General features: G+C 36.6%; 1 protein-coding gene across 2 annotated transcripts in view; it reads left to right on the top strand.

The window, feature by feature from the left end:
• The window catches only part of LOC114135584 (sodium-coupled neutral amino acid transporter 3-like), a 41,009-nt gene extending 14,064 nt beyond the window's left edge, over positions 1 to 26,945 (top strand). Inside the window, exons 2-17 of one of the 2 annotated variants that reach the window (XM_028002976.1) lie at positions 320 to 553; positions 1,827 to 1,868; positions 3,201 to 3,294; positions 3,403 to 3,518; positions 9,531 to 9,604; positions 9,716 to 9,808; positions 11,069 to 11,150; positions 15,227 to 15,309; positions 16,485 to 16,543; positions 16,895 to 17,041; positions 18,629 to 18,708; positions 19,042 to 19,142; positions 20,759 to 20,883; positions 21,038 to 21,182; positions 22,336 to 22,439; positions 23,055 to 26,945. In XM_028002976.1, coding sequence (XP_027858777.1) covers positions 417 to 553; positions 1,827 to 1,868; positions 3,201 to 3,294; positions 3,403 to 3,518; positions 9,531 to 9,604; positions 9,716 to 9,808; positions 11,069 to 11,150; positions 15,227 to 15,309; positions 16,485 to 16,543; positions 16,895 to 17,041; positions 18,629 to 18,708; positions 19,042 to 19,142; positions 20,759 to 20,883; positions 21,038 to 21,182; positions 22,336 to 22,439; positions 23,055 to 23,159 — 1,587 coding nt within the window. In that variant the 5' untranslated portion in view covers positions 320 to 416 and the 3' untranslated portion in view covers positions 23,160 to 26,945. The remainder of the gene's footprint in view (positions 1 to 319; positions 554 to 1,826; positions 1,869 to 3,200; positions 3,295 to 3,402; positions 3,519 to 9,530; positions 9,605 to 9,715; positions 9,809 to 11,068; positions 11,151 to 15,226; positions 15,310 to 16,484; positions 16,544 to 16,894; positions 17,042 to 18,628; positions 18,709 to 19,041; positions 19,143 to 20,758; positions 20,884 to 21,037; positions 21,183 to 22,335; positions 22,440 to 23,054) is intronic. The other variant, XM_028002977.1, reaches the window with a different exon arrangement.

Consider the following 26,945-nt stretch of genomic DNA (forward strand, 5'->3'; position numbering starts at 1 on the left):
ACCTGGCCACCTCAATAAAAATTTCCTTTATTCATCGTCATCTTTTTGCTTAAATGACCTATGAAAACATTTAACTTATCTCTTCTCAATGTTTCATTTGCTGAAAGGTTTGGAGTCAATTTACAAAATCTCTTGAATCTTTCAAATGACTTCCTTAATGTAACATTTCAGTAATACATTCCATTAGGTTATATCCCTTCGTGTGTTGGGAGAAGTTTTCGCCTAACATCTAATGATATGATTTCTTTTTCATTTTCCCTTACTGCCTGACACTGTATGTCTGAAATGTTAATTGTCTGTATTTTTTTCTCTCACACAGATCCCAGGAGGAAAATCAAAACTTTGGTTTCAAAGCACTTACAACTGTCAGGCATTTACACTTTTCGAAGGACAGAATATTATTTACCTGAGGAGACATGAGTGAGGACAATCCAGCTGAGACTGTGGAAAATTCCTCAGCAGAGGTGAACGCTATTCCAAATGGGAAAGGCCATGAACCTGGAGAGGAGATCACAGCATCTGCAAAAACACCTTCTGCAGAAGACTGTGAAAAGTGAGTGTTCCACATAATTGTAGTGTAAACCATTGTAATGTGAGCATAAAAGTCATTTTTAGGTACCTGGGTTTTACTAAATAATTTAATTGCTGGTGTTTATGGGTCAAGTGTCACATGATTTCAGAAATAAAAGTAGGTACAATGTTGTTTACTAACCAATTTCATACAAGAAATGTTTCAAAAGCATGTTATATTTTGTTATATTTTCTTGTACTTAACATCTTAACATAGATCTTACTTTCCTTAATTCGTTTATGAATTACTTTCGCTTATTCTGGCATTTATGGCAAATAAAAATAATTTTAGTAATCCTAACTGAATGGTAACTGAGAACATTTTAGTCAAATTTTTAACCAGACATGAGGTTTGCAGGTTCTCTCTCTGCATGCGTGGGTTTTCTTAGAGTGCTCCGACTTCCTCCGCAGTTTAAAAACATGACTGTTAGGTCAATTGATCTCTTTGAGTTGTCCTTAGATATGAGTGTGTGTGCATGGTTGTATATCCTGTATGTCTCTGTGTTGCCCTGTGATGGACTAGCGACCTGTTCAGATGGTTACCTGCTTTTTTTCTCAATAAGCACTAGTGATGTGCACCAATATAAGGAAAGGCAGGTATAGACTTTGGAAGAATGCTCCAGTAAGGTGAGAGCAATAATAAGTCTAATCTATCACAGAACAACATTGAATCACATGGACAATGATTTAGATGATGGCATCTGACAAAATGTAATGTTTATTGTTGTTTCATAATTGGTTACTACATCGTGTTTTTGTGGTGTAAACACTTTGAACTGCCTGGTTGCTGAAATATGCTATGCAAATAGCCTTAACTTAACTTAATAAAAACAAACTAAACAAAGCAGAGAACAGATGAAAAGAATACTGAAAAGCAAAGAACAGCACTTAAACAGATGACAGTGTACCATAAAAAGAAAAACTTATAAACAACAAATCTGTCAACCACGATGGGATATTCAGCATAGACCCTAATGAAGCGCTGCTTGGCACAACACTTAGGCTTCAGCTGCTGACTTGCTGTACTACAATTTGTGCTTGATAATGTAATGAGATAAGTGCCCAATTATCACATCAGGTTGTCCAGCTTCTTTTTTTTTTGCACTGTTGGTGTAATAGATGGTTCAATTAAAGTTTCCCTCTCTGGGATAGAGATGATGATGTAATTTTTTGTCAGTGTGTTTGTCATATTATGACTGTGGGTCTTGTTTTCCACTTTGTGCTTTCGTTGGGTGATGGATGACCTCTCTCTACAGTACTTGTAGAGAAACTGTAGCCAATAGCACCCAGAATACTTGGTATGTATAAAATGATGTACAGTATAATGAGAATAGTCAATTTCACACTTAGTTTTGTGATAACTGTTGCACGTTGTGTCTTTGTGGTGACCAGGTGCCTGGGAAAAGTACTTTGTCATTTTATCTCTTTAAACTTTAATGTACTTTAATGGGATCTTATGTGATAAGAAAACACAAAGCAGTAAGTAGAAGAAAAAATATTCTGAATTGACCCCTATTACTTTACTGTACTGCCAAAAAGATGAAATGCAGTCCAATGAGTTGCCTTCATAGGTTTCTGAATTAGTAAACGGAAGTCACCTGTGTAATTTAAAGTAATTAAAAATACAGCTGTTTTGTGGAGGCCTCAGAATTTTGTGAACTTTAGTGAACAAAGCAACATAAACACCAAGGAACACGGCAGACACGCCGACAACTACAAAGTTGTCGGCGAGATTTACAGGGTGGGATTATAAAATAATACCACAAACTTTGAAAATCTCAGAGTACTCTGTGATCCATCAAAAAAAATAAGCGGATGTTCCAGTTACAGTTTGCCTCAGGTTTTAGTTTAGTTACTGCAGACATGTGAAGGAAGGCGCTCTGAACAGATGAGATCAAAATGTGACTCTTTGGCCTAAACGTAAAATCCTATGGTGATTTTGACTGGAAACAGAAAGTGTACCTGTCAGAGCCTGCAAAACACTTGAGTCAAGGGCAGAAGTTCCTCTTCCAACAGGACCAACCAGAGTAAAACATATTAGCTTAAAGCACAACCATGTCTGAAGGGCCTAGTAAAAGTCCAGGCCTACGTCTAATATAGAATGTGTCATGACATGAAAATTCACAGATTCTCTCTATCTTATATGGCTGAACTTAAGGTACAGTATTTTGAAAATAAAAGATGGATAAAGAGTTTCTGGAGACACAAACACCTGGAGTTTGTGTCTCCAGGTGTTTGTGTCTCCAGGTGTGCAAACGTTATAAACATACTTGCAAAACCCTTGTAGCTTTAATTTCAGTGAAAGATAATTTCACAAAATTGAAAACCATGAACAAATTTTCCTCCACCTGATAATCATGAGATAATTTGGTTTTGTCTATCATATACAATCCCAGTAAAATCCCCTCCAAAATTGTGGCTTTCTTGTGGAAAAATGTGGAAAAGTTCAAGGGATGTGAAGAGTTTTGCATGATGATACTAACACAGATGTGTCGAAGGTTTACCCAAAACTTGCTCAGTTAATAAATAAACCATAAACATACCCCCAAAGAAGAGATGGCTTTTGAATGATTTTACAAATCTGTGTTTGTAGTATGCTCCGTATTCTTACAGCAGTTTCCAATCTTTAGTCCTCACAGAACTGAAAACACAGAAGCCAGCCTCCCTGAGAGCCAGGAGTTCTTATCAGGCGCTGAGGATAAGAAAACAACTCGCTTCACGGATGTAAGTTAACACACATCACAGCCTCGGCATGATTATACTCCTCACTCAGGGATGTTTGCCAAAATGTCACCTCGCTTGCATCTAGCCCCTGTTCTACTTTGATTGCAGTTTGAAGGGAAAACCTCCTTTGGGATGTCCGTCTTCAACCTGGGCAATGCAATCATGGGAAGTGGAATTTTAGGACTTGCATACGCCATGGCCAACACAGGAGTCGTCCTGTTTCTGTAAGTCACGCATTAATGATGATGATGCATTAAAACCCTAATTGGATTGGAATTACTTCCTGCAGCTACACTTGCTGAATTACACCTCCCAGAACTCTGATTTATTTTCAACCCTTTGAGGGTTTTGCAGTGTGAGTTTGTGCCAGACATAAATATCTTCTAAATGCAATGTAATCACCTTGTATTAACATTCTAGCAGACCCTATTAATGACAAAGAAACTAGTGATACTGGGTACATTTGATGCATGTGAGTAATTGTACTCACATGCTTAAGTACAATTATAGCCTAACAATAATTTATTCATCTCATAAAGCCAGTGATTGCAGTCAAAGGTGTAGAAAATAATGAGTTTTAATATGTTCCTCTGATTGATTCTCTGCTTTGAGTCAGTCTGTGTGCATAATGAATTAGCAGCATAACATTTAAAAGTCTCCAGCACAGCAGGCTGGTGCAACAGATTCATGACTTCGGGGCTTTTGACCTTTAAGGAACATGCCTCACCAGCAGTATCTAAATATTTTTTTTCTTGTAGCATTTCACTTTTATTCTTTGACATGAAGAGAGAAATGTCACAAGCATTTTAGTTTGCTTGTTTTCTTGCAGACTGTTGGCTTTTAGTGTGCTTTTTTCCTGCTTTTGATGCCTACTAACTGGTGCCACAACAAATAGCCAAATGGTATTTACATGTTAATATTATGGCTGATCAGTGTAGATGTTCAGGAAGGTTACACTCCTGTTGCTTTCATGGATTTTTTTCTGGTTACTCCATGTTCCTCTCACTGCCCAAAAAACTTTCATGTTGGTCTGAGTAAAAAAGAATGGCTGGATGTTTATAGATGTCCTTGTGTTGTCTAGGCATGTCTCCCCCTCAGCAGCAATGCACCATCTATTTTTATTCTTCACACCTCTTCATGATGCTGGTTATGACGTGGCAGACATTGAAACTGGTTTAATCAATCATTTCAAAAATAGTTTTAGTCTGTTTTTTGTTTATAATAGTGAAGCTAAACACAAAGTTCCTGCTTCGTTTTGAATGTTTTCTGACTCAAGATTGGTAGTTGTACGTTTTTTTGTTTATTAGTAAAAAACTGAATATACCTGAGCAGACTTAGCTCTTTTTGTTATTCCAGATTCACATCTCCTCTGGAGAAAATCACAGGCATGTTTAATATTCAGAAACTCAATCCTGAAGGATGTAATTTGTCCTCTTCTTCAAGGCAGTCTTGTGAAGAGGATTTCCCCTCATGGCAGAAAAAGCTCCTTATTTTGATCTGTGTAGTGTGACTGAGGTTTTTCTGGATGTTAACTGACTGAACTCTCTGTCACCAAACAGCAGCAGTTCCGACACTAGGCTAGACGGAAGCTGAAAATAATCCCCTAGTCATCTGGGCTACATTATATATTAATATAGTCACATGTTAATTAGTAGTACGTGACTCTGTGCAGCAGATAGCGTGCACTTGTCTATCCTGTTTCAGATGAAAGGCTGTGTATTTGTGTTTATATTGGATCTTGTTTTGAACAGTAGAGTAGCCGCAGAGAGGAATAAGCAACAAGTGTGACATATTTGGCTGAGAAAAACTGGCAGATTTTCTGTGTTTCTCATTGAACAGCAGGCTTTTCCTTTTCAAAGTATCCTTCTGAACCCCCGGGCTGCCCTCCTTAAGCAGTCAGAGGAACAAAAGAAAATATTAGCTTAACAAAACTTGCAAACAAAATCAAAATGTCAACAGTAACAATGGCCATAGCGTACATTTTGTCATATAGGTTGTTGTTTTTTTTTCAAGCCACTGAACAGATTGCCTTGAGCAATGCATTGTCTATGTTGTGATCTATGAAGGATTGTTGCAACTTTTAGTGAGCATCGAATAAAAATACCCCAAAAAACTCTGTTTATAAGATATTGCTATTGACTGACACTTAAAGATGGGATTCAAATGTGTAGCAACTGCCTCACTGCCAGATTTACATAAATATTTTCTTTGATATATCAAGAAAATATACCAAAGATATACATTAACTTTAGTATTTATTCAGAGTGGGCAAAATGTTAAGAAATGTTTTACACTAACTGCCACAGTTCCTGTTTATTATTTTGCTCAACCCTATAGCAATTCACAAAGTTAAAGATAGAGGGATTTTGACCATTTCTTATAGAATTTACATCTAAAGAACTGATGAGCATGGAAAAAGATTGAGTTTAAACTGTTTCTGTGATGATGTGACATGTAGGCCTGTCACGATAGCAAATTTTGCTCAACGATTAATTGTCTCAAAAATTATTGCGATAAACGATAATATTGTTTGAAGACCTTTTTACACTGATTTAATGGAAATGACGTAATAATGCATGCGATTTCCTGCCAAAGATAGATACACTTTATTTTCAAAAGAATATTTAACACTGGAACTGATAAACAAAATAAACCAAACAACCAAAATCAAAATGGATTCTCAGTCTCCATTAACAAAAAATGTACTTGATAAAAACTAAACAACATAAAGCCAAAGTGGAAATAAATACTGCATTCAACCTAAAGACTGCAGATTATGAAGTCTGTATACTATTTTGCCCTTCATTAATAATTAGATTTAAATAGAGAAGATGGGCACATCCCACTACAATCTTAAAACGTTGGTCTTTCTAAGATTGTGTGGTGTGTGATGATAGATCGTCGTTGCCGCTCCGATCTAAATCAGGGGTTTTCCCCGACTGGGAGCTTAATGCAGCCTGTTGAATGTGACAGGTAGCCAATCAGAAAGCGCGGATTCTCCTCCATGTTTTCTGAGGGGAAATTACGTCGGGGAATCCCAAACAGCTGACACGGCGCAACCCGAAGTCCAGCGGACATCGAAGATGATATGTGGAAACAACATTAATGTTTATTCAACATGCAAAGAATATAGAAATGACAAGGGGAGGAGTTGGAGCGAAATTGCTACCGCAATTGATAAACCCGGTAACTTTTCAGCTGTTCTACGGTAACGTGACGTAAATACGTTATAATGATTTTCATTCAGTCAGGACTTTACGCTGACACTAGCCACATGCATTGCAGGTAGATTGTAGTAAAGCATTGATTAATGCCTGGTTTTAAAATTAGTTCACTGGACTTGACAATCGGCCGACAGCTTGTGTGCGCTGGGCATTACACTAAGTAAAATGAGGAAGGGGGGGTCAGTGGAGAGCACTGGAGTTGGGCCTTTTTTCATTCGGTGTCATTAACAGAAAGAGAAAAAGGCCGGAAGAGACGATAATGCCGATAATTAAAATGACGTCGATAGTTTTAATTTATCGTACTATTAATTGATTTACCGTTTATCGCGACAGGCCTAGTGACATGTTTTGAGTAATAATAATGACCTTTGTCAAAATGGGCCCACAACATCATTATTTCTATTTTCATTTTTAGTCCCAGGATTTTAAATAAAATCCTGGGACTAAAATCCTGGGACTAAAATTCCTGATGTCATGAACTTGAGTGTTTTACTGTCAAAAAACTCTGTCAGAGTTTCATTTGGAGCTGTAGTTTCTGTTTTTATGAGAAATAAAGATTCCCTCTGTTGCACTTGTCTTTGACATGATATAAAAGCTTGTTATTCTAGATACCAATGCGCTCAGCATGTTACACCTGAACCACCATTAGCGTCCGAACAATTTCTGTAAAGGTTTTTATGGCAGAGTGGGCTCTGAAGAGCCACTTCCTCCCTGGGTCAAGCCCCGTGTTTTAGCACCACAGGTTTCCATTATGACTAAATCCATTAACAATGGCTCTGATATGTAGTGTGCAAATCTACATTGGGTTGTTTATTATTTTCATCAGAAGAAAAACTGCAAATCCATTTCACAAAAATTGATCACCAAAAGCAGTTTTTTGTTTTAGTCTCTTGCATCAATGTTTAATAACTTTTTGAATAACTTAGGAAATGGTAGCATCAACAGTTCATTATGAAGTAGGATTGGAATAGTGTCCCAAATTGATCTTAAAGTTGTACTTTCAAATATTTACAAATATTAATAAGATTTTATGCAATTATTTACTTAAAAGCAATAAAAATATCCCCCCCCCCAACTCCCACAAGTCATTATTAATAATTTATTTCAAGAACAGGGAAGCAGTCACGGTATTAATATGCTAAAACAAAAACAAATTGATTTAGAATTAATAATTTAAATTAGCTCCACTATCTTATTGGCACAATTAAAACTCAGTAACAGCATTCACATCAAAATGTCTTGCTATCATGACCTTTGTAACTCCTGGCAAAGTGAACAAAGCGATAGGATTTTTTGGTTTCCAATCAAGCTGAAATTTATTAGATTTCAGTCTCCGGGCATCCTCACAATACATCACTCACTTTAGTCATTTTTCCCTTACTTGAACAAACATTTGAAGTGTTCAAGTGTTCAGCACCTTTTATCAGTTGATAATTAATTATATTTAATACACGAGTGCCCTTTCTTTGAGATTTCTCCTGTGGGTGCAGTTTGGGTCAGTGGTCCTGGTTCCGAGTAGGAATGCTGTGGGGTGGAATTTCAGTGAGTCGGGCAACAGAGACCCAAGTGTGTCAGTCTGTCTGAGTGTCAGCAGATCCGTCTTCCCACTTCTACTTGACTGATTGACTTCAAACCCCCAAGTCAGCTAAGCTTTCTCCCACATGGTTTGTAGAAAAAGAAAATTGTTTGGCAGCCAAGAGTTGAAGTCGCGGTGAAAGACAGAACTGCCTGGCCTCTTGAAAGGGAGAGCGGGATTGAGAGAGTGTTTGTGTGGGAGTGAAAGTTAATGTTGCCAGTAGTAAAAAACAAAAGACAAAACAGTAAATAGTGGGAATGAGGTGAACTGGGTCAAAGAATGCCAGTGGATCAGGGAAAACATTCATGAAACCCCCTCAGGCCATGGGTTTATCCCAGGAGTTAATTTCAAATTCTCTCCTTAAGATTTTGCTCTAAATCACAAAAAGAATCAATTCTGGTCACCCACTCAAATGGTGCCTTATTAAATATAGATATGATCAATCTTTTTCCTACTACATGTATTTTTATGAAAGTGTCGTTACAAAATGTCTCAAAATAACTTTTTCCTTTTTAAGCTGGTTATTCATGCAGTCCGAGATTATTTTATATTTGCATCAGAATGCAGGGAAATAATGTAGTGTTGAAATGATTCATTTGATTAATTGTCATATTATTGAATTAACCGTCAACTAATTTAGTCATCAATTAAAATAATCAACAGATCACTATGCTGTATTGATATAAGCAGAAATAAGTTGATCTTTCTTATTAGCTGCAGATTCATCCTTTGCTACAGATAATCAAGCGCCACTAAAGGAATACTATGATGTCACGTTTTATGGAATAAAATGTTTATTTCCTCATTTAAAAAAATAAATAAATTATTTGTATATTTTAATGTATTTCTAATATTGTATATAAAATGGCCTCAGTGGTTAATGAAGAATCTGCTAACCCAGAGTTTTTATCCGATTAAAGTAATTGACAGGAATAATCAATTATTGACAAAACATTTAGTCAATAATTGCAAAACCAGTGATTATGAACAAGTAAAGAAAGGATTGCATTCTCTGCCTCAGGGAACAGCTGAAATGACTTATTGTGACGAGTGTATTTTTCCAAGTCGGCTGAGTAACAGAAAGAAAGATTTTCTTCTCTTTTGTGTGTTTCTTCTGTCCTTTAAGAGCCCAGCTGGTGTGTTTGTGTATTGGTGACAGAGGGCAGAGAGGCTTACAGGGTAACCTCTGTGAATCAGCTGGACCAACAGTCCGGTGTGAAGGAGAGCCGCAGGGTTTTCTTATACAATCTATATGAAACACATTATGCCTGAACTGCAGCTGTTTAAATAACCTGCAGTGAATCATATAGTGTAAATATTCAACAGGAAGGCATTTTTTTAATATTTAGATACAGTCCTACGTCTTAACTATAAGTATTCATTTTGAAGTTTTGTTGAAGTGGTGCTAATCTCGATCTGTTGTCTGATGGTTTCAGGTTGCTCCTCACAGTGGTTGCAGTTCTTTCGTCATATTCAATCCATTTACTGCTAAAGTCATCTGGTATTGTAGGTATGTAAACATGTAATGTAATCTGATGTAAATGAATCACAAACATAGTTGTATTTAACATTTTTTAGCTGTGGGTGTAACACAATCTCTTTTCTTCTGTTTGTGGTTCAGGTATTCGTGCGTATGAGCAGCTCGGCTACAGGGCCTTCGGGACTCCGGGAAAGATGGCTGCAGGTATTGCCATCACGCTCCAGAACATTGGAGGTGAGGTCCCCCGCTGCTGTTCGCCAGGCTTTTATAGAAGAACAGCTCTCTTTAGAAAAAAAAATCCAGACTTTCTTGTAATAATTTAAAATGGTTTTAGACAATATTTAACTAGGATTTCTCAGGTTTATTTTGTTAAGCTCTCACTTAACCATGAGCTCTGAATCATCCAGGCTTAAATGGCTCTTAATCTCCATAGATAAACTTTTGTTATCTCTTTAGGGGTTTTATTGGCAGCCTGTCACACACACAAGTTGTCCCTTATTTCTGTGGTTGATTGTATAAGAAATAGACAGCACATTTTCACTGAAATACCATAAGATTTTAGCAACAGTAAGTTAGATCCTAGCGGGAAACCATGCATGCTATAGAAGACTAACAAGGCCACAGAAAAACTCAAAAAGATGTTTAGTAAGTATAAAAATCTTTGCTTTAGACATTTCAAAGCTTAATTTTTTGTTCTGGTGAAGCCAAAATTTTGTTGGTTTTCACATAATGCTTGGTCTCACTGTGATACCAGAAACATAAAATCTGACTTAATCTTTCGATTTCCGGCAGACACCTAAGGTTTAGGCTCAAATCTTTATTTCCTCCACCTTCTCTCGAAGTCTGGCTCCATCTGAAGAAGCCCCAGAGCATGATGCTGCACTGTGCTTGTGGTGTTCTCTGGGTTAATGAGTAGTGTCATTTTTGTGCATAACTTTTAGAGTTTATTTATCTATTTAGTCTGGATAAATTAAAAAATAAACTACTATTTTTTTCGCATGTAGAATACCTGCCAGAAGGTCCTGCAGTCCCTTCAGGTTTCTTTCTTATCTTGTTAGATCTTAAGGAAACCTCCACTTTTAGTAATGTTGGTTGTTCCATATTATGTCCATTTGCTTATGACTGTTTTCCCTTCACCAATCTTCTCCTGACTCATACATTTGGACAATGTCATCATTTTGTAACCTCTCTGCAAACTATGGCTTTAGCTGAAAGATACAAATGAGTAAATATCCAGAAAATCCTACCAGCACAGCTGAACTTTATTTTTATAAAAGATGCTGGACTTGACTAGTATTAGTTCATGCACACTTATTCAATTAGTTTGTCACTTGAAAAATACAGGATATGTAACACATAAAAGGTGGAAAAATATGCAATTATTCATTACGTTTTCTGTCTCAAAAAATGTAGTCTGCAATCTCCTGTTTGTTTCAAAAGGTGAAAAAGCCATCATTTTTTTGTACTATAACTTTATCTCTTTCTGATCCACAGCAATGTCCAGTTATCTTTACATAGTCAAGTATGAGTTCCCTTTGGTAATCCAGGCATTTCTGAAGGTCGACGTGCCTGCAGGGTGAGTGGCTGTTTTATGTTATCTAAAATAAATACATGAAATGCAAATTGTGAACAATTCTGCTGATAGAATATGCATTTCTATAGCATTTAGTTCCCTACATTTTTCCCCAGATTTTGTTAAGTGAGATTTTAAGTTGTAGACCAACACGGAGAATTGTGAAGCAAAAGGAAAATGCTACATGGTTTTCACTTTTTTGCTACACTTAAGTTTGGTGGGCATTATGATTCAGGGTATGCACAGCACATATCTCAATCTAGAGATGTACATTTTTTACCGTTCTTCTTTGTAAAATACGTAGCTCAAGCTCAGCCAGACTATTTAGAAAAAATATGAGATAATTGATTTTAATATCATGCAACATATTTTCAATTAAATTAATGTCTGGCCTTTGATTGGGCACAGAATGTGACCTTGATATGTGTTTATGACCCCCTGTTGCAAACCAACATGCATTGCCAAAAAATATTTTAAAAACTCATAAACGTTTAGAATGTTTTTTGCTAACTTATATTTATTATTCAATAATTATTACATTTATTTTGCATAAATGCTGATTTAATTTAAAAATTACTTTAAATTAAATTCATAATAAAATGTATTTTTAAAATTATTTTGTTTGTTTTTCCATTTTTTTTCTCTCATCTTCCATTCAACTTTCTAAGGCCCTACGTAGCACCCTATGGAAAGTTTTATGTCGAAACCTCTGAAAAAACATGGATCATTGTTCTACTCCACAATAATGTGCTACTTTGTGTTGGCCTGTTATATGAAACAAAAACCATCAACATTTGTGGTTGTAATGTGACAAAATGCAAAAGTCCAAAGTGTGTGAATACAGCTGAAGGGCACTGTATTTCAAATCTATCATTAAGTAAAATCTTAATTAGCTATTCTCACACTTTCCATGCAAATAAAAGACATTAAGGCAAGAAAAGCCCGTCTTTGAATCACACTTGATGAAAGAGCAATCTGCGAAAAGGAAGTGACTCATCCCATCAGCTCCGTATGGGACCGGACAGAGATTTAATTGTAGACCGAAGAATCCTTCCGAGCTGTGCCAGTTGTTGGGCCCGGTGCCACGCTTGGAACAGCTGGTCTGAGAACAGCTGTGATTGTGACCCCAGAGAGGTGGGGGGGGGTCGAGCGCCATGTCCAAAGAGAGCGATTGCATCAAAACGCAGCAAGACTCTGCAGCTGAAAATGTAAACTGTGGGATATCACTGCTTACTGCAGGTGGGCTAGGAGACAAACAAAACCCACTCTCATGCGTGCAATTCATTGTGAATTTGCTCCAGTTCTAGAGAATCTGCATCTTCTTTTTGTTTCTGAGAATGGTTACACAACCCTGTGCTAAGTGGGTCAAGAGTTGCTTGGACGTTTTTGGGTAAACATTTTTGGGTCCTTTGTACTGTAGTAGAAGTGACAACATGCACACATTGTGTTCAACCTGTTATCACTGTGAAGCTGTGGGCCACGGTCAACAATCATTGTTTATCAGAAATAACAAACCAGGTCGCCCTGGTGGCGTCTCATCCTGTCAGAGTGTGTGGGTTTGTTTCATTTAATTGCATAGGAGTGGGCTAAAAATACAGAAACATCTAAAAATCACCGTTATTCTGAAACAAAAAACACGCACATAGGTAGTACACTGCGGAATAGTATTTGTATTTAGAGAAAAAGAGCTTTTTTTAAATCCAGTGTTTATGTGGTGTTGCTTCTCCCTTGTGAATTCTTCGCAGTGAAAAAAAAAACAACTATACATTTCATAATAAATGGTCAAATGATTGTGTCCATATGTTATCGACTGTTCAGCTCCTTAAAGTAGTGTGGACAGTAAAACACAGAATGTTGTAGGTTTCCCTATCATTTTTACATGAGATAGCATCATTATTGCTTTAAAAAGTGAGTGTGTTGCAACAGAAGCTGCATGTTGTGGTGGTTCCCACCTGACAGAGGGCAAGAAATTAATCCCCTCCCGCTGTGCGGCTCTAAAAATAAACCTCTGAGCTTTCTTTCCTAGACAGAGACAGCCTTGTGATTATAACATGCCAATGATTCCCTCATGGGATTCTGTCATGAGTTTCACACCAATCTCTTCCAATGTCGTCATATCAAATACATAGGAGGGTAAAATACTATTTTACAAAATTAGGAACAGAAAACTCTTGGTACATTATTTTAAAATATAAACCAAGTTAACTTTTTCCATACAGTCAGTTCTAAGAATATTTTCATAATTTCATTTACAAATGTTTGTGAAAGAGGAAGAATAGAGAAAAGCCGAGATAAAGGTTTGTTTTAATGTGCCTTGGTAATGTAATGAAATGTAAAAGATTTGTAAAGCTGCTAATAGAAAGTTAAGCTTGTTAGCGACCTGAAGCGGTCCAGTTCAACAGCCAAACATTTATGCTAGCATATTTGTGTGAAACAGAGTTTAAACTTTAAATGAATTGATTCTCCTGCTTGGCTCCGTATATTTCTGAGGTATTTTGGCTTCAAAACGCCGTGTTTGATAAAAATAATTAAAACTTCTCAATGTTTGACATTGTCTAGCAAAATGTTTTTACGTCATGCTACATGGCTGCTACATCGATTAGCTGCTCTATGCTGTAGTTGGGGATTTGTTGTTTGCTGCTGAGCAAAATCATTTTGTGGCTAAAACAAAGATTATTTTACATCAACTTCTAAGTTATGTGAAACTTCTGTTAAAATCATTTGAGGCTCAGAATCAGTCCAGTAAAAAATCCACATTCTCAGAGGAGAAAGACTCGCCTGGTATAAATTAAATTTTAGCTATTGGAGTTACACTTAAGATAAATTTATTTAAGCAAAGAATGTCATGAATATGAGTGTAGGGCTGCACCGATTGCAGTTTTCTGGCTGATCTCTGGTTACCAATATTAAAAAACCTGACCTGCCGATTTTTTTTTTTTTCTGATATACATTTTTTTGTCTGAAATGTTGCTAAATATAGCAAAACGTCAATGAGTTGGCAACAGTGGGGTGAATATTGTTAACTGCAAACGTGCAGACCTGACCTGGTGGGCCGGTCTATCAGTCAAACCTCTCACTGCAGAGCAGAAGAGGACAGAGACTGATTTTTAAACCGTTGCTGACGAAGATAAGATTAGGGGATAAGATGGGATTCACATGTAAGTATCGGCCAATCACGATCCCCCAAAATTAAGGAAATCAACTGGTCAATAAATCAGTTGGCCAATAAATGTATCATATTATACATGTATATAATGTAAACAGCACTGCCAGAGATGCAATAAGTTTATAGCAGGTGTGTGAATGACCTAATGATCGGGCTGCTGGTTGCAGCCAGTCCATGTTGTTAGCAGAACTAGAGGGCCCCAAAACCACATTTTGCTTACGGCCCCATGGGCCGGGTCTGGTTATAATTATTGTTAGATAAATGACTTGCTTATATTTCATTTTTTAGAAATGTCTTTTTCTGGACCAAGAACAAACTCTCTCAATATTCCACATGGGAAACAAATGATCAGTTTAAATCTTGAATATCTCTTTATTGTTCAGATTCCTTTTTTTCTGAAGAATTTACAACCTGTGAAATATGAGCCAAAAAATTTGAAAGTTTGCATTATTTTCCCCCAATTAATGTGTGATCTTATGCTAATATGGGTGATGTGTTCATGTTGGATATAAAAATGTGTTTAAAAAGCCAAATCAATTTTAAATGTAGTGATTGGTAATGATTTAAAGGCCTAAATATTTTTTGGAATAACTTAAACTCCCCTACATCACATTCACACCATCTCTGTGAGCAGCAAGTGAGCTTTTGTTTTTGTCTACTTTGAACATATTTAAATCCAACCCAGTTTGGTTTGGTTTGTATTAATTTCTGCTCAGCTGTGAATTTAACAACTTGACACATTAATAACTCTTGAAACTCCAAATGTCTTATTTCTCCTGCACCTGTGGTTAGCTGTTGACTTGCTTTCATTTATCTAACAGTACAAATCATTAAAATAAGTGAGACTGAGAGGAGTCTTTATAGTAATTTCAAATCAATACCATAATTGCTGTGTCTGTCTGCTTCTCTACAGTGAATGGTACCTGAACGGAAACTATCTGGTCATTATCGTCTCTGTGGCAGTGATATTACCACTGGCTCTGATGAAACAGCTAGGTGAGTGTGTCATTTTATGGCGTTTATAAGAGGAAACCAATTTTATCTGGACGCCTGTAAGAGCTTATGGTGCACCCAAAGCATTTTATTAAAGAAAAAATGGCAAAAATTCATGTTGGAAATTGAGCAAACAGGCACATAATTATAGTCTTTTGTCGGCAGTTTGTGTCCTGATGACAGACAAAATTAAATAAAAAACATGGATGATTTCCCAGGCATTTCATTCTAATATTCCCACCTTCCTGGCATAATGGCCCAAGTCACTGCTTGTCAAAAGTCTCAAAATAATAGATAAAAGTTTGTGGTTATAATTAGGCCTGTCACGAAAACAAATTTTGCTAAGCGATTAATTGTCTCAAAAATTCTTGTGATAAACGATAATATTGTTTGAAGACCTTTTTACACTGATTTAATGGAAATGAAGTAATAATGCATGCGATTTCCTGCCTAAGATAGATACACATTATTTTCGAAAGAACACTTAACACTGGAACTAATGAACAAAATGAACAAGACAACAAAAACAACTTGTAGTGTCTCAGGATTGAAGTCTACATCTGAAGTGGTTAAATGTCTTGGATCCAAACATGTTTAGAAATTTTTATGGTTAATCTTGCATTTATTCACCTGGGTTTTTATTACCTTTTTTTCTGTCTCAAGTGGCTTCAAAGAAGCTTTCTTTCCCTTCTTCTTTTCCTGGTGCTGCAGTTTGTTGGACACCACACGGCACGATCGAACCCGATCAAACTGTTATTAATGGGATTTCTGTCGGCTAATGTGTGATCTCTCAGCTTTTGAAAATGGGCCGACAATCGGCCGACAGCTCTAAGATCATGTAATGTGCGCTGAGCTTTACACTAAGGAAATGAGGAAGGGAGGTTCAGTAGAGAGCACTGGAGTTAAGCCTTTTTTCGTTCAGTGTCATCAACAGAAAGAGAAAAAGGCTGGAAGAGACGATAATGCCAATAATTAAAATGAGGTCGATAGTTTTAATTTATTGTGCGATTAATTGATTTATTGTTTATCGTGACAGGCCTAGTTATGATGTGAAAAAAATTATAAAAATATATTCAACATTTTATGTAACTTAATAAGACATGAGCTTTAGGTTTTTGTTAATTATTGCCATGTACTCTGTGATGATATTAAAGGCTAATAAAATGTTTATTTTTCAGGATACCTGGGATACACCAGTGGATTTTCACTGAGCTGCATGGTGTTCTTCCTCGTTTCTGTGAGTCTTCTGGTCATGAACTATACATACTGTATGTGTAGTGTACATGTCACATGTTGTCGCCTGTTCCTGGTCTGTGTCATGCTGACCAGATACACTGGGATCTTCCCACCAGCTCTTTAGTATTTCCTACTTACTGCTATGGACTAATGTTTGCATGCTGCAGTCCCTGGCTATGTTTCCTTCTCTGACCTAGTTTTGGCTCTGTGAGCTGTAATCCACTCGCTGCCTTCCCTCTCTCTCTTTTTTGTTGGCTTTCTCTCATTGACATATTTCCAGCCTGTCCCAATATTAACCGTCTCACTGCTTTTTGGGTTGCTGCAACACCAATTGTCTCTGCACTCTGCACAGGTCATCTACAAGAAGTTCAACCTCCCTTGTCCGTTTGTGGACTTCGCTCCTAACAGCACTCAGAGCGTGGTGAATGTCACTGTCAACGACCCCGGTGGGGAGGACAATCCGGCCTGCATTCCCAAGATGGCCAACCTCAATACACAAGTATGTCTGCATGTCACTTTCTATGAAGCTGCAAGTTCACCTGCACTGCTATGGGCACTGAAAGCCACCCACTTATGTCATAGTCATTAGCATGTCGCCTGTCCCTTCTCACAACCAAAGCATGGGAATCCTGGTTTGAAACAGATCAGAACCTGCTGCAAACCTGTGTAACTTTATGACCGATGCAGGGCCCAAAGACAGAATGAACCCCTGAACTGCCTCTAGGTCAGTTTGCCTCCATGCCTATTTGTACCCCCATTTTCTCCCTGTGGATTGTCATTTTGTCCCTTCTTATTTGCATTTTGTCCCTGTGAATAAATCCTTTATCTTATTGAAACAATGCATTTCCCATTTTATTTATAAAGGAAAGAATGATTCAAACCTTTTTGGCTCTTTGTGAAAAACTAAATGTCCCTTAGACCTATAACTGGTTGTGCCCCTCTTGTCAATTCCTGCCATCAGACTTCTGCGATACCTGAAATGTAATGGTTTTGCAAACCTTTTCCAAATTTATAGATGTCAATTACTTTATCATCTGTTTTTTTATTTCTTTTGAATTGGCACATGATGGGTTGCCATTTGAAATCTTTTAGCCTACTACTTAGGGCCAGGTTGTTTTTTTTTTATCTCTTTTTGTATTTACTCAAGTTATCTTTAGCCATTATTAATATTTATTTGACCATTGGAAACATTTATGTGTGACAAAAACATGGGGGAAAGCACTTTGAATAATCTTGAAAAATGCCCACACTTTGCTTGTAATTCTTATGTTCTAAAAACTTTCTATTGCATCTTTTTACCACTGATCATGGATCTGATCCTTGTGTCAGTCGACCCCTGCTGGTGGATATTATTTAAGAAACTTGCATAACATTTCATGACATTAAACTAATAGAAAATTGTAGAACATTGCTTTTAGTTGTCTATTACTTAGTTAGAGAAAGTACTTAATCTTTCCCCAGTTGGTATGAAGTCTGCTATGGGGGACAGAACAAACCAAAACTACAAGGATACAAAATGGCAAGGAGGCAAAAAGACTAGAAATCATTTGGTCTCTGAAGTAGTGCAGCAATTACTAAAGCATTTGATTTACACAGAGAAACCATAAAATTTGGACATATCAGGACCAACAATTGAGATGGAAAAATATTGGATACTTTTCTAAGTTCCTTTTGGTTTTTAAAATCCTTTCTTGACACATAATCTTGGATGACCCTTCATTATAGTCTGATCAGTCTGAACGTAATTGCATAATTTCATTGAGCAGTTTTACTTTTCAGAGCAGCAGCAAATATTCTCTCGTTGCTCCAGATTTTTCCTAAAACCCTATAAACATTTTGTCAGCATCCCCGTACTTTTTCTCACTCAACTATGACCAATCCCAGCTGGTTAGCAGCTTACAAGGCACCAAGACATTTTTAAATAGGCTAAAGCTGGTCTGCTGCCAGGCCCAAGTTAATCACAAGAAACAATTAGCTCTCTGTGATGTGTCAGAGGGAGCAATGGGCAGTGCAGCCAGAAGTTGGTGGTAAGACGGCGGGGATAGCGCTGCTGTATCTATGGTGACCTGTTGGGGTTCATTTACAGACAGCCTACACCATTCCAATCCTGGCGTTCGCCTTTGTGTGCCACCCTGAGGTCCTCCCTATCTACACAGAGCTGCGCAAGTATGTTCTTATGATGGAAACCTCCTGCTTACTTTGTTTTGGATGAGACATTAATAAACAGAGGAAAGCTACTGTTTGTGCTTTGTGCTTGGCTTGCCATATTCTGGTCACATGCACTGCTTTCACTGTATTTTGAAATGTCTCTGCACTGCTTTGTGTTGTGTAGCATGTTGTTAGCTGAAATGTACAATCCCTTGTTGAAAAAAGCTGCTAATGTTTTCTAGGGTTAAATGTGAAGGCAGCCTTTGTATTTGGTTTAACAGGCATTGCTTAGAAACATAATCAAACTGAATATTGGTGTAACCACATGATGATTTTTCTTTCTGATTTCAGTCCCACTAAGAAAAAGATGCAGCATGTGTCCAATATTTCCATTGCAGTCATGTACGTCATGTACTTCCTGGCTGCTCTGTTTGGATACCTAACTTTCTACGGTAAGCCCTCGTATTCTCTCATTTTTGACAATTTGCGTTTCTGTCTTACAGAACATGTTTCACTGCTGGTTTGGTTGACTAAAGCGTTCAATTCTTTCATAATGTTAAAAAAACGCAAGCGTTTTAAAATTCAGCTTTCATTTAATAAATGGGGCTGCACAGTGGCGCAGTTGGTAGCACTGTTGCCTTGCAGCAAGAAGGTCCTGGGTTCGATTCCCGGCCGGGGTCTTTCTGCATGGAGTTTGCATGTTCTCCCTGTGCATGCGTGGGTTCTCTCCGGGTACTCCGGCTTCCTCCCACAGTCCAAAAACATGACTGTCAGGTCAATTGGTTTCTCTAAATTCTCCCTAGGTGTGAGTGTGTGTGTGCATGGTTGTTTGTCCTGTATGTCTCTGTGTTGCCCTGCGACAGACTGGCGACCTGTCCAGGGTGTACCCCGCCTCTCGCCCGGAACGTAGCTGGAGATGGGCACCAGCACCTCCCGACCCCATTAGGGACAAGGGTGAACAGAAAATGGATGGATGGATGGATTTAATAAATGTACCAAAATTACTAAATACAAATCTATTGAAATAAAATGGCAGTAAATTGAAACCTGTAACTATTATGATACATTCATGCCCTCTAGTGGCCTCTAGTAAAAAAAAAAAAAACACAAGTCCCTCCATGATTATTGACTGTTAAAGATAAGAAAAATAGGCTTCAAATTGTTATTTTTTTCTATTGTATATTATACTATATGAAATAGAGAAATAAACATTCATGTTAAAAAGGAATTCAATACCTAGAAAATGGTATTTGATCTGACATTTTTAAAAGAAATTTCTTTAGTTCAATGTGACACTGTGGGCCATTTGTGACCCACAGATTGTAAAACATTTTTAGCCCATTATTGATCATTGATAATTCAAGGATATTAATGGAGATGGACACCTGCTGTAAATTTATAGGGCCATATATTTTTATGATTTTAGGGGTTTAACAGAAATATAATATTAGCCTTTATTTATGTTTGGGTTGCTATTCAGAAACTTTCAGTCATCGAAAATATAAAATCAGACTTTGTTAAAGAAGTTATGGTGAGACATGTTTTGGAGACAGTTCAATCATCTTTCCTCTTGTATCTTAAAATCTAACTTTCTATGAAGCAGTTTTGAATAAAAATGTATCAGATTTCATATTGTCTCTTACTTTCATGACCCAATTAATTAAAGGGATAAAAGTATTTACTTTTAATACGTTTGGGAGACTTTTAAGATCTTCAGGGGTTTAGAGCTGTGTTTTTACCTCTGAAATTAGAATATCTTTTCTCTTACACCCCTCAAGAAAGTGCCGCTATAAATCATCCCGAGCCCCGACTCCCTTTTCTTGAGGACATCCCAGTTTTTTTTAGAGGGCTTAGATCTATGAAGTGATATAGCATTGGAGGATGGGTGATTTTTGGTTTATTAAAGAATTTCTGTTGAGTTGGCTTTATGTTTTAGTTATGCTGCTAAAAGTCCTGTAAATAGCCAGAATTCAAATAGATGTCTAATTTTACAAAGTAGTACCCCATAATTTCTCTAATTTTGACATTTTACTTTGAATCTCTGTTTTCCTGTTTTGGTCACTTGCAGATGAAGTGGAAGCAGAGCTACTTCACACATACAGCCGCATCGACCCTTATGACACTTTAATCCTTTGTGTGCGAGTGGCTGTTCTCACTGCTGTCACACTTACAGTACCGATCGTGCTCTTTCCTGTAAGTACAATTATTTTAGCACTCAATGTTTACACACAGGCTCGTCAGCCGATTGCCTTTTTAATTAAAATATTGTCTTTTGCCTTGACAATATTTCATTATTGTCGAAGTTATTAAATTAATAAACAATTAAATCCTTTTGTGTTATGATCAGGTAAGGAGAGCAATCCAGCAGATGATGTTCCCCAATAAAACCTTCTACTGGCCTCGTCACATTGCAATTGCCATCACTTTGCTCACGTTCATCAACCTGCTGGTCATCTTTGCCCCAAACATCTTGGGCATCTTTGGGATTATTGGTAGGTTAGATTAAATTGATCTTGAGAAAAAGATGTGAATACATCAGATTAGAATCGAAAACCCTAAGTTGGAATAGCTTGATAGATAATGAATAGAGACATATTGGCGGCTCATATTCATACTCTTTTGCCTTAACGATATTTAATTATTGTGAAAGCAAATGGGCATAAATGCTGTTTTATTAGTTCAACAGAAGTGGGTGGAAACTGGGCTAAAATAAAGAAGTTATACTCTTCCTTCTCAACATTGAGGTAATATGTATCCTATACAATTTAACTAAGAAACATTAAAATCTTTGAGACGAAAAAATTAAAAAATAAAGATCTGCATAGCCTGTTTGAGTGTGCAGGTTTTGAGAGATATTTGCCACGCCCTTTACAGTGTCTTCTGATAAAAGATTTCTGCATCCCTATTCCTTAGTCCAGACATATATAGTTCATAAGTTATTCATGAAGTTTTTGGCATTGCATAGAAACTTTTTATTTTAGAGGTCAGCAGCCGTAGAAATTCTAACAGTCATTTTTGGTTTTGGTCCTACTTGATGAAATTTATCTCAAGTCACAAAATATACATGAATAAAACAAAAATATCTACCATATAGAATATATATTTTTTGTTTTTATGGTTTAATTAAACTAATTTATTTTTATGTTTTAGAATCGAGAAATCCTCAAGTCTTTACTAGACAGTTAATATTTTTTATGAATGAAATGTTTCATATTTATGGAGAATTTTGGAATAAAATAATAAAATGGAAGTGTATAATGCAGAATTATTCCTTGTATCTGGTGTGTCACTGTTGTGGAAAATCTGGGCAGAAATGGCATTAAAATAATAAGAAAGAACTACACCAATCATTTTCTTGCCTTTATTGTATTGCAATGTTTCATTGCTTTAAAAACATTAAAGTTGGATCTAATTTTAGATCAGAGAACAGACAACAGCCATAAATCGCCTCAAGAGGTGCATAGAGCCATGATTTTTCTGAAAACAGATTTTTATTCCTGCTTTTCAGAACTATAGTTTTACTTAATAAACTTTTATATTGTGAGCATTCCCTATTTGTCCTCAGAGTGGTGCATCTTCTGCAGGGTTTAATTTTTCACACTGACATGATTTATGAATAATTGAATGTATTTTATGTACTTTCAGGTGCCACGTCCGCCCCCTGTCTCATCTTCATTTTCCCTGCTGTCTTCTACATCCGAATTGTACCCAAAGAAGAGGAGCCTCTGCGCTCAGTTCCAAAAATCCTGGTGAGAATCTCTTGGAAATATTGCTCAAATCCACTGTCCTTCAACTATGGGAGGACCTCTACATTTATTTAAATCTATGCAAAATATTTTTAAAAAGCCTTAAAATAAAAGTTTATTGCATTGGCATAGTCTTTTGCTAAAAAAAAAAAAATAAAAAAATCCTAACTTCAATTTGAGTACAGCTATTCAAAAACCCTACAGAAGAAGCATGTAGTCAGAAATCAGAGCTACTGCATCTGGGAGAGACCACAGTTCTGAGAGTGAGATTGCAAAGCTGTGCTAAAGCCCAACCATAGAAAGAACCAGTTTATTTTAATAAAAACCAGCACAATAACACAACTTAATATTTGTTGCAGCAACACCAGCGATACAACATGCAGACGTACACTATCTGTATAAATCCTATCAGATATTTTTGCATTTTTAATAGTAGAAAAATTAAAACATTTTTGGACACCGCTGTTCTAGGACCAAACTAAATCTGATAAGAAAAAAAACAAAAACCCAGTAAGATCAACAATCATGTCCTGTAAAAGTTTACGTTTTTGGTATCATGCAGCCACTTAATCCTCCCATTGGTGTGTCTCTTCCTTGAACTCTGTGTTTCTCTTTCAGGCCGCCTGTTTCGCTGGGATCGGTTTCCTATTTATGATAATGAGTCTCAGCTTTATCATCATTGACTGGACATCAGGCAGCAGTAAAGCGAGCACTGGTCATTAGAAACCTACTGTATTATTTTTTTTCAGCTTTTATATTGTTTGGATTTGGATTTTGTGTTGTAATGTTACTATTTTGATGTCCAATCACTGATGTTTGAAGATGCCCTTCCTTTTTTCTAAGAGAATATCTGCTACAGAGATGAGAGTTTGGGGGTGTGGAGCGTCTCTCTCCTCTCTAAGCTCTCTGGTTCTGGTGGAGATAAATTGTACTGTACATCCTACCAAACAGTAACAGTGGATCCAGGCCAGTAGAAGTGCTTGGGAAGTTTTAACAGTTAATTTACTGAAGTGCCAGATGTGTGATGATTGACTGTGACACTGGGAGGCTGAGTTTTGTGAGGACAAAGTGGAAAAGCAAAGATAAAGTTAGCTCCTGTCCTGAAAGGATCTTTAATATGAAAACTACAAATTACATAGATATTTTGATCTGTCTCCTGTTTACCAGCTAATGTAAAATGATTTATATATATTTTGTAGAATTTCTGTACTTAGAATTAATTATATAATTATATTTTTTTCACAGCAGTTGCACTTTAAAAGTGCAAAAGACAATTATTGCTACATTTTGGGCACTACTTTTGCTTATTACATGAGAGAACTACAAGCACACTTATTACCAAGAATAAATACGTGGCCAAGTGATTCAGCTGACAAAGCTAAAAAATGCGGCCTTTTCCTCAAGGTGTGCCACCTGAACATTAAACTAACTCTTGCTGCTGCTCTTTATTTTATATCTTGAAGTTTTCAGCTTTCTTTCAATTCTTCCTGTTGACCAGGGTGTTAAACTAAAATGTAAAGCACAGTTACATATGTCCTATCAGATATAGTCTAAAAAGTGTATTGTATTGTTTTACTGGAAAAAAAACTAAGACTGATTAGCTAGTACTGGATAACCCAGGAGACACATTTTGAATTCTGCCAACATAGCACAATATATGCCTAAATTGTGCAGGTATTCCTTGTTTTCAGTATTACTTTGTAAGAGGACAGGTAGAAATGGTACTGAGGACCTCGTCTGTTGGATTGCTTAGCCCCAAAAAGATAACCACAGTGCAGAGAAGACTGCTGATCAGGTTGTATTATCAGATAAACCTGGGGTTGGGCTCTTGGATGATTTGATGAACTGTTTTTAAGTATTTGCTAGTCGTAATATGAGATAACCAAAACATACAGCGCCTTGCAATATTATTCATGCCCCTTGGGCTTCTAAACATTTTCTCAAGTTGCAGTGTTAAATAACATATTTTTTCAAGATTTCATGGGATAGACCAACACACAGAGCACTTAAGTTTGAAGTGGAAGTATGAGGATTCGTGGTTTTCATAATTTTGACAACTAAACATCTTTTTCATGCATTCTTATTCATGAATTTGGAGTCAATACTTTGTAGCATCTGATCAAATGAATTACAGCTGCAAATGGTTTGATGTATGTCACAGCTAGATTTAAACATGTACATACTGAGATTGTTGGCCATTCTTCTAAAAAAAAAAAAGAGCTTAAGTTTTGTCAAACTGAATGGAAAACAACTATGAACAGCAATTGCCTCAGATTCTCAATTCAGTGTAGCTCTGGACTTTGGACCATTTTAGCAATTGAATTTGATCTAAACCACTCTATCACAGCTCTGGTTGTGTGTATAGAGTTGTGGTCCTGCTGGAAGGTGAGCTTTAGTATACAGTATTTTGTAGCCTCTAATGGGATTTCTTCCTTCTTTTCACTCCCCCATAAAGGCCAGATTACAAGACTAATAGTTGTCCTACCTGAGCTGCGCATCTCTGGAACCCCTCCAGTTACCATAACCTCTTGGTCCTGGTATGAACCAATTTATTAAAAAAAATAAACAGCACAATAACACATCTTGATGTGTGTTGCGTGTGTAAATGATGGATTGAACAGAGCTCTGTGAAATGTTAGAAGATTGGGACATTGCTTCATAACCTAACGCTACTTTAAACTTCTCCACAACTTTCCCCTTGACCTGCCTGCTGTGGTCTTTTGTTGCACAAGAATCACTTTGGGGGTATCAGAGTGGCAGGAATACAAAAGAACATCAACCTTTTGGGTTTAAATTTGTATTTCTTTCTACTTCACAATTATTTTCCATTTCGTGTTGATTTATCACATAAAATCACCCTGAAATTCACTGATATTTGTTATTGTTACCTCAAAAATAAGAAACCTAAGGGGTATGAATATGTTTTTGCAGAGTATTGCACAAAAGAAACCCCACCAACAACAGGGTCACTAATCAAAGAGATTGCTATCAGTAACTGGAAATAGGAAATATTAGGACAAGCCTTACTGACACTAGTCCGTCACGCACACTAGTGACCAATCATGTCTGTCTCAGCTGTAAGTGTGTTTGTTATTTAGCAGGTGGTTAGCAACGCACTATTACTTCAAAAAGCACAGCAATGTAGACCAGTTAATGAGATAAAATGCAAATAAATATATCTGAAGATGTGACTTAAGGGTAAGCTACTTTTGTTTAACAACATTTTTGATTGTTCTGCCTAATGTAGTGGATTAGTAACATATGAATAACCTGCAATAACCCTATCAAAGTTAACATTCCTTAGAGCCTCCATGATAATGAATATACTCCTGTTATGTGCTCCCTGAATATGATGAATAATTTATTGGATGTAATGTTGGAGGTTTTTGAGTGTCATTTAAAAAGAGAAACCATGATTCCACTGTAAGTGAACCATACTACATTTGTGACGTTTTAACTCCCATCTACACTATACTCCGATCAAAAAGTATATAATCACGTAAGTGTTCCTCGTCCTTCGATGGGTGAAGTGTTGTTCAAAACGTCATGTTGGATGTTTTATGTGGATATTTCGGATGAATCCGAGTCAGTAATGAAATGCAAAATGATTGTTTTTCTCACGTTTGATTTTTTAAATTATATAGTGAGTGGTTTATCATCATTGGTGGTCACGTCTGTCTTCCTCGCTGCTTCTTGGCAGACACAAACCTACTAACTTAGAAGTCCTCAGTAAGATGTTGGGCTTGCATACACTTCAATATTGTTTTCTATGATAAAAAAAATCTTACACCAGACTACTAAAAGTGCTGTATGAATATATTAATAATGTCCTGTTTGTCTTTTGTTACACAACAAATCTCTTTTAATCCCCTTTTATTTTTATTACCTTATATATGTTTCTTTTATGTGTTTGTTTGTGTGCAGAGGAATCGTCTGCATCAGCCATTGCAGCATAACTTGGTGTTTGATGTTCAGCTAATTTATGCTTTTATTTCTCCCTTTCCTTGTTTGAACCTGATATTTGGCTGAAGCAAAAGTCGGCCATTTGATTTAATTAATTAATAATAATAATAAGGTTGCACAATGATATGTCTTCACAACATGCACAAACAGACAAACATGAATAAATGACGCAACAATAAATGAGGATACAACAGGATCTCTGAGGAGACCTTGGTGTTGTTTGGCCTCCTTGATTGTGCAATTTCCTAATATGCATTTGATTGAACAGCATAACATTAATTAAATAATGACATCAGCCAGCATTTATAAATAATGTATATAAATGTATACCCTTTATATTCTATATTCATATCTAGTTTATATAATGTAAATAGCAATTAAAGATTTAGTCCGATTAAAAAAGTAAATGTAATCATTTTCAAAGTGCTTTTAAACCTTATTGTCCTTCAATTTATGTCTATTTTCTTGTATCTCTATATTTTAATATGTTGCTGGCAGTTATTGTACTGTAAATGATGTTGCAATAAAGATAATGGGGTAACATGA

Source organism: Xiphophorus couchianus, chromosome 20, assembly GCF_001444195.1.
Source record: "Xiphophorus couchianus chromosome 20, X_couchianus-1.0, whole genome shotgun sequence".
NCBI lineage: Eukaryota > Metazoa > Chordata > Actinopteri > Cyprinodontiformes > Poeciliidae > Xiphophorus > Xiphophorus couchianus.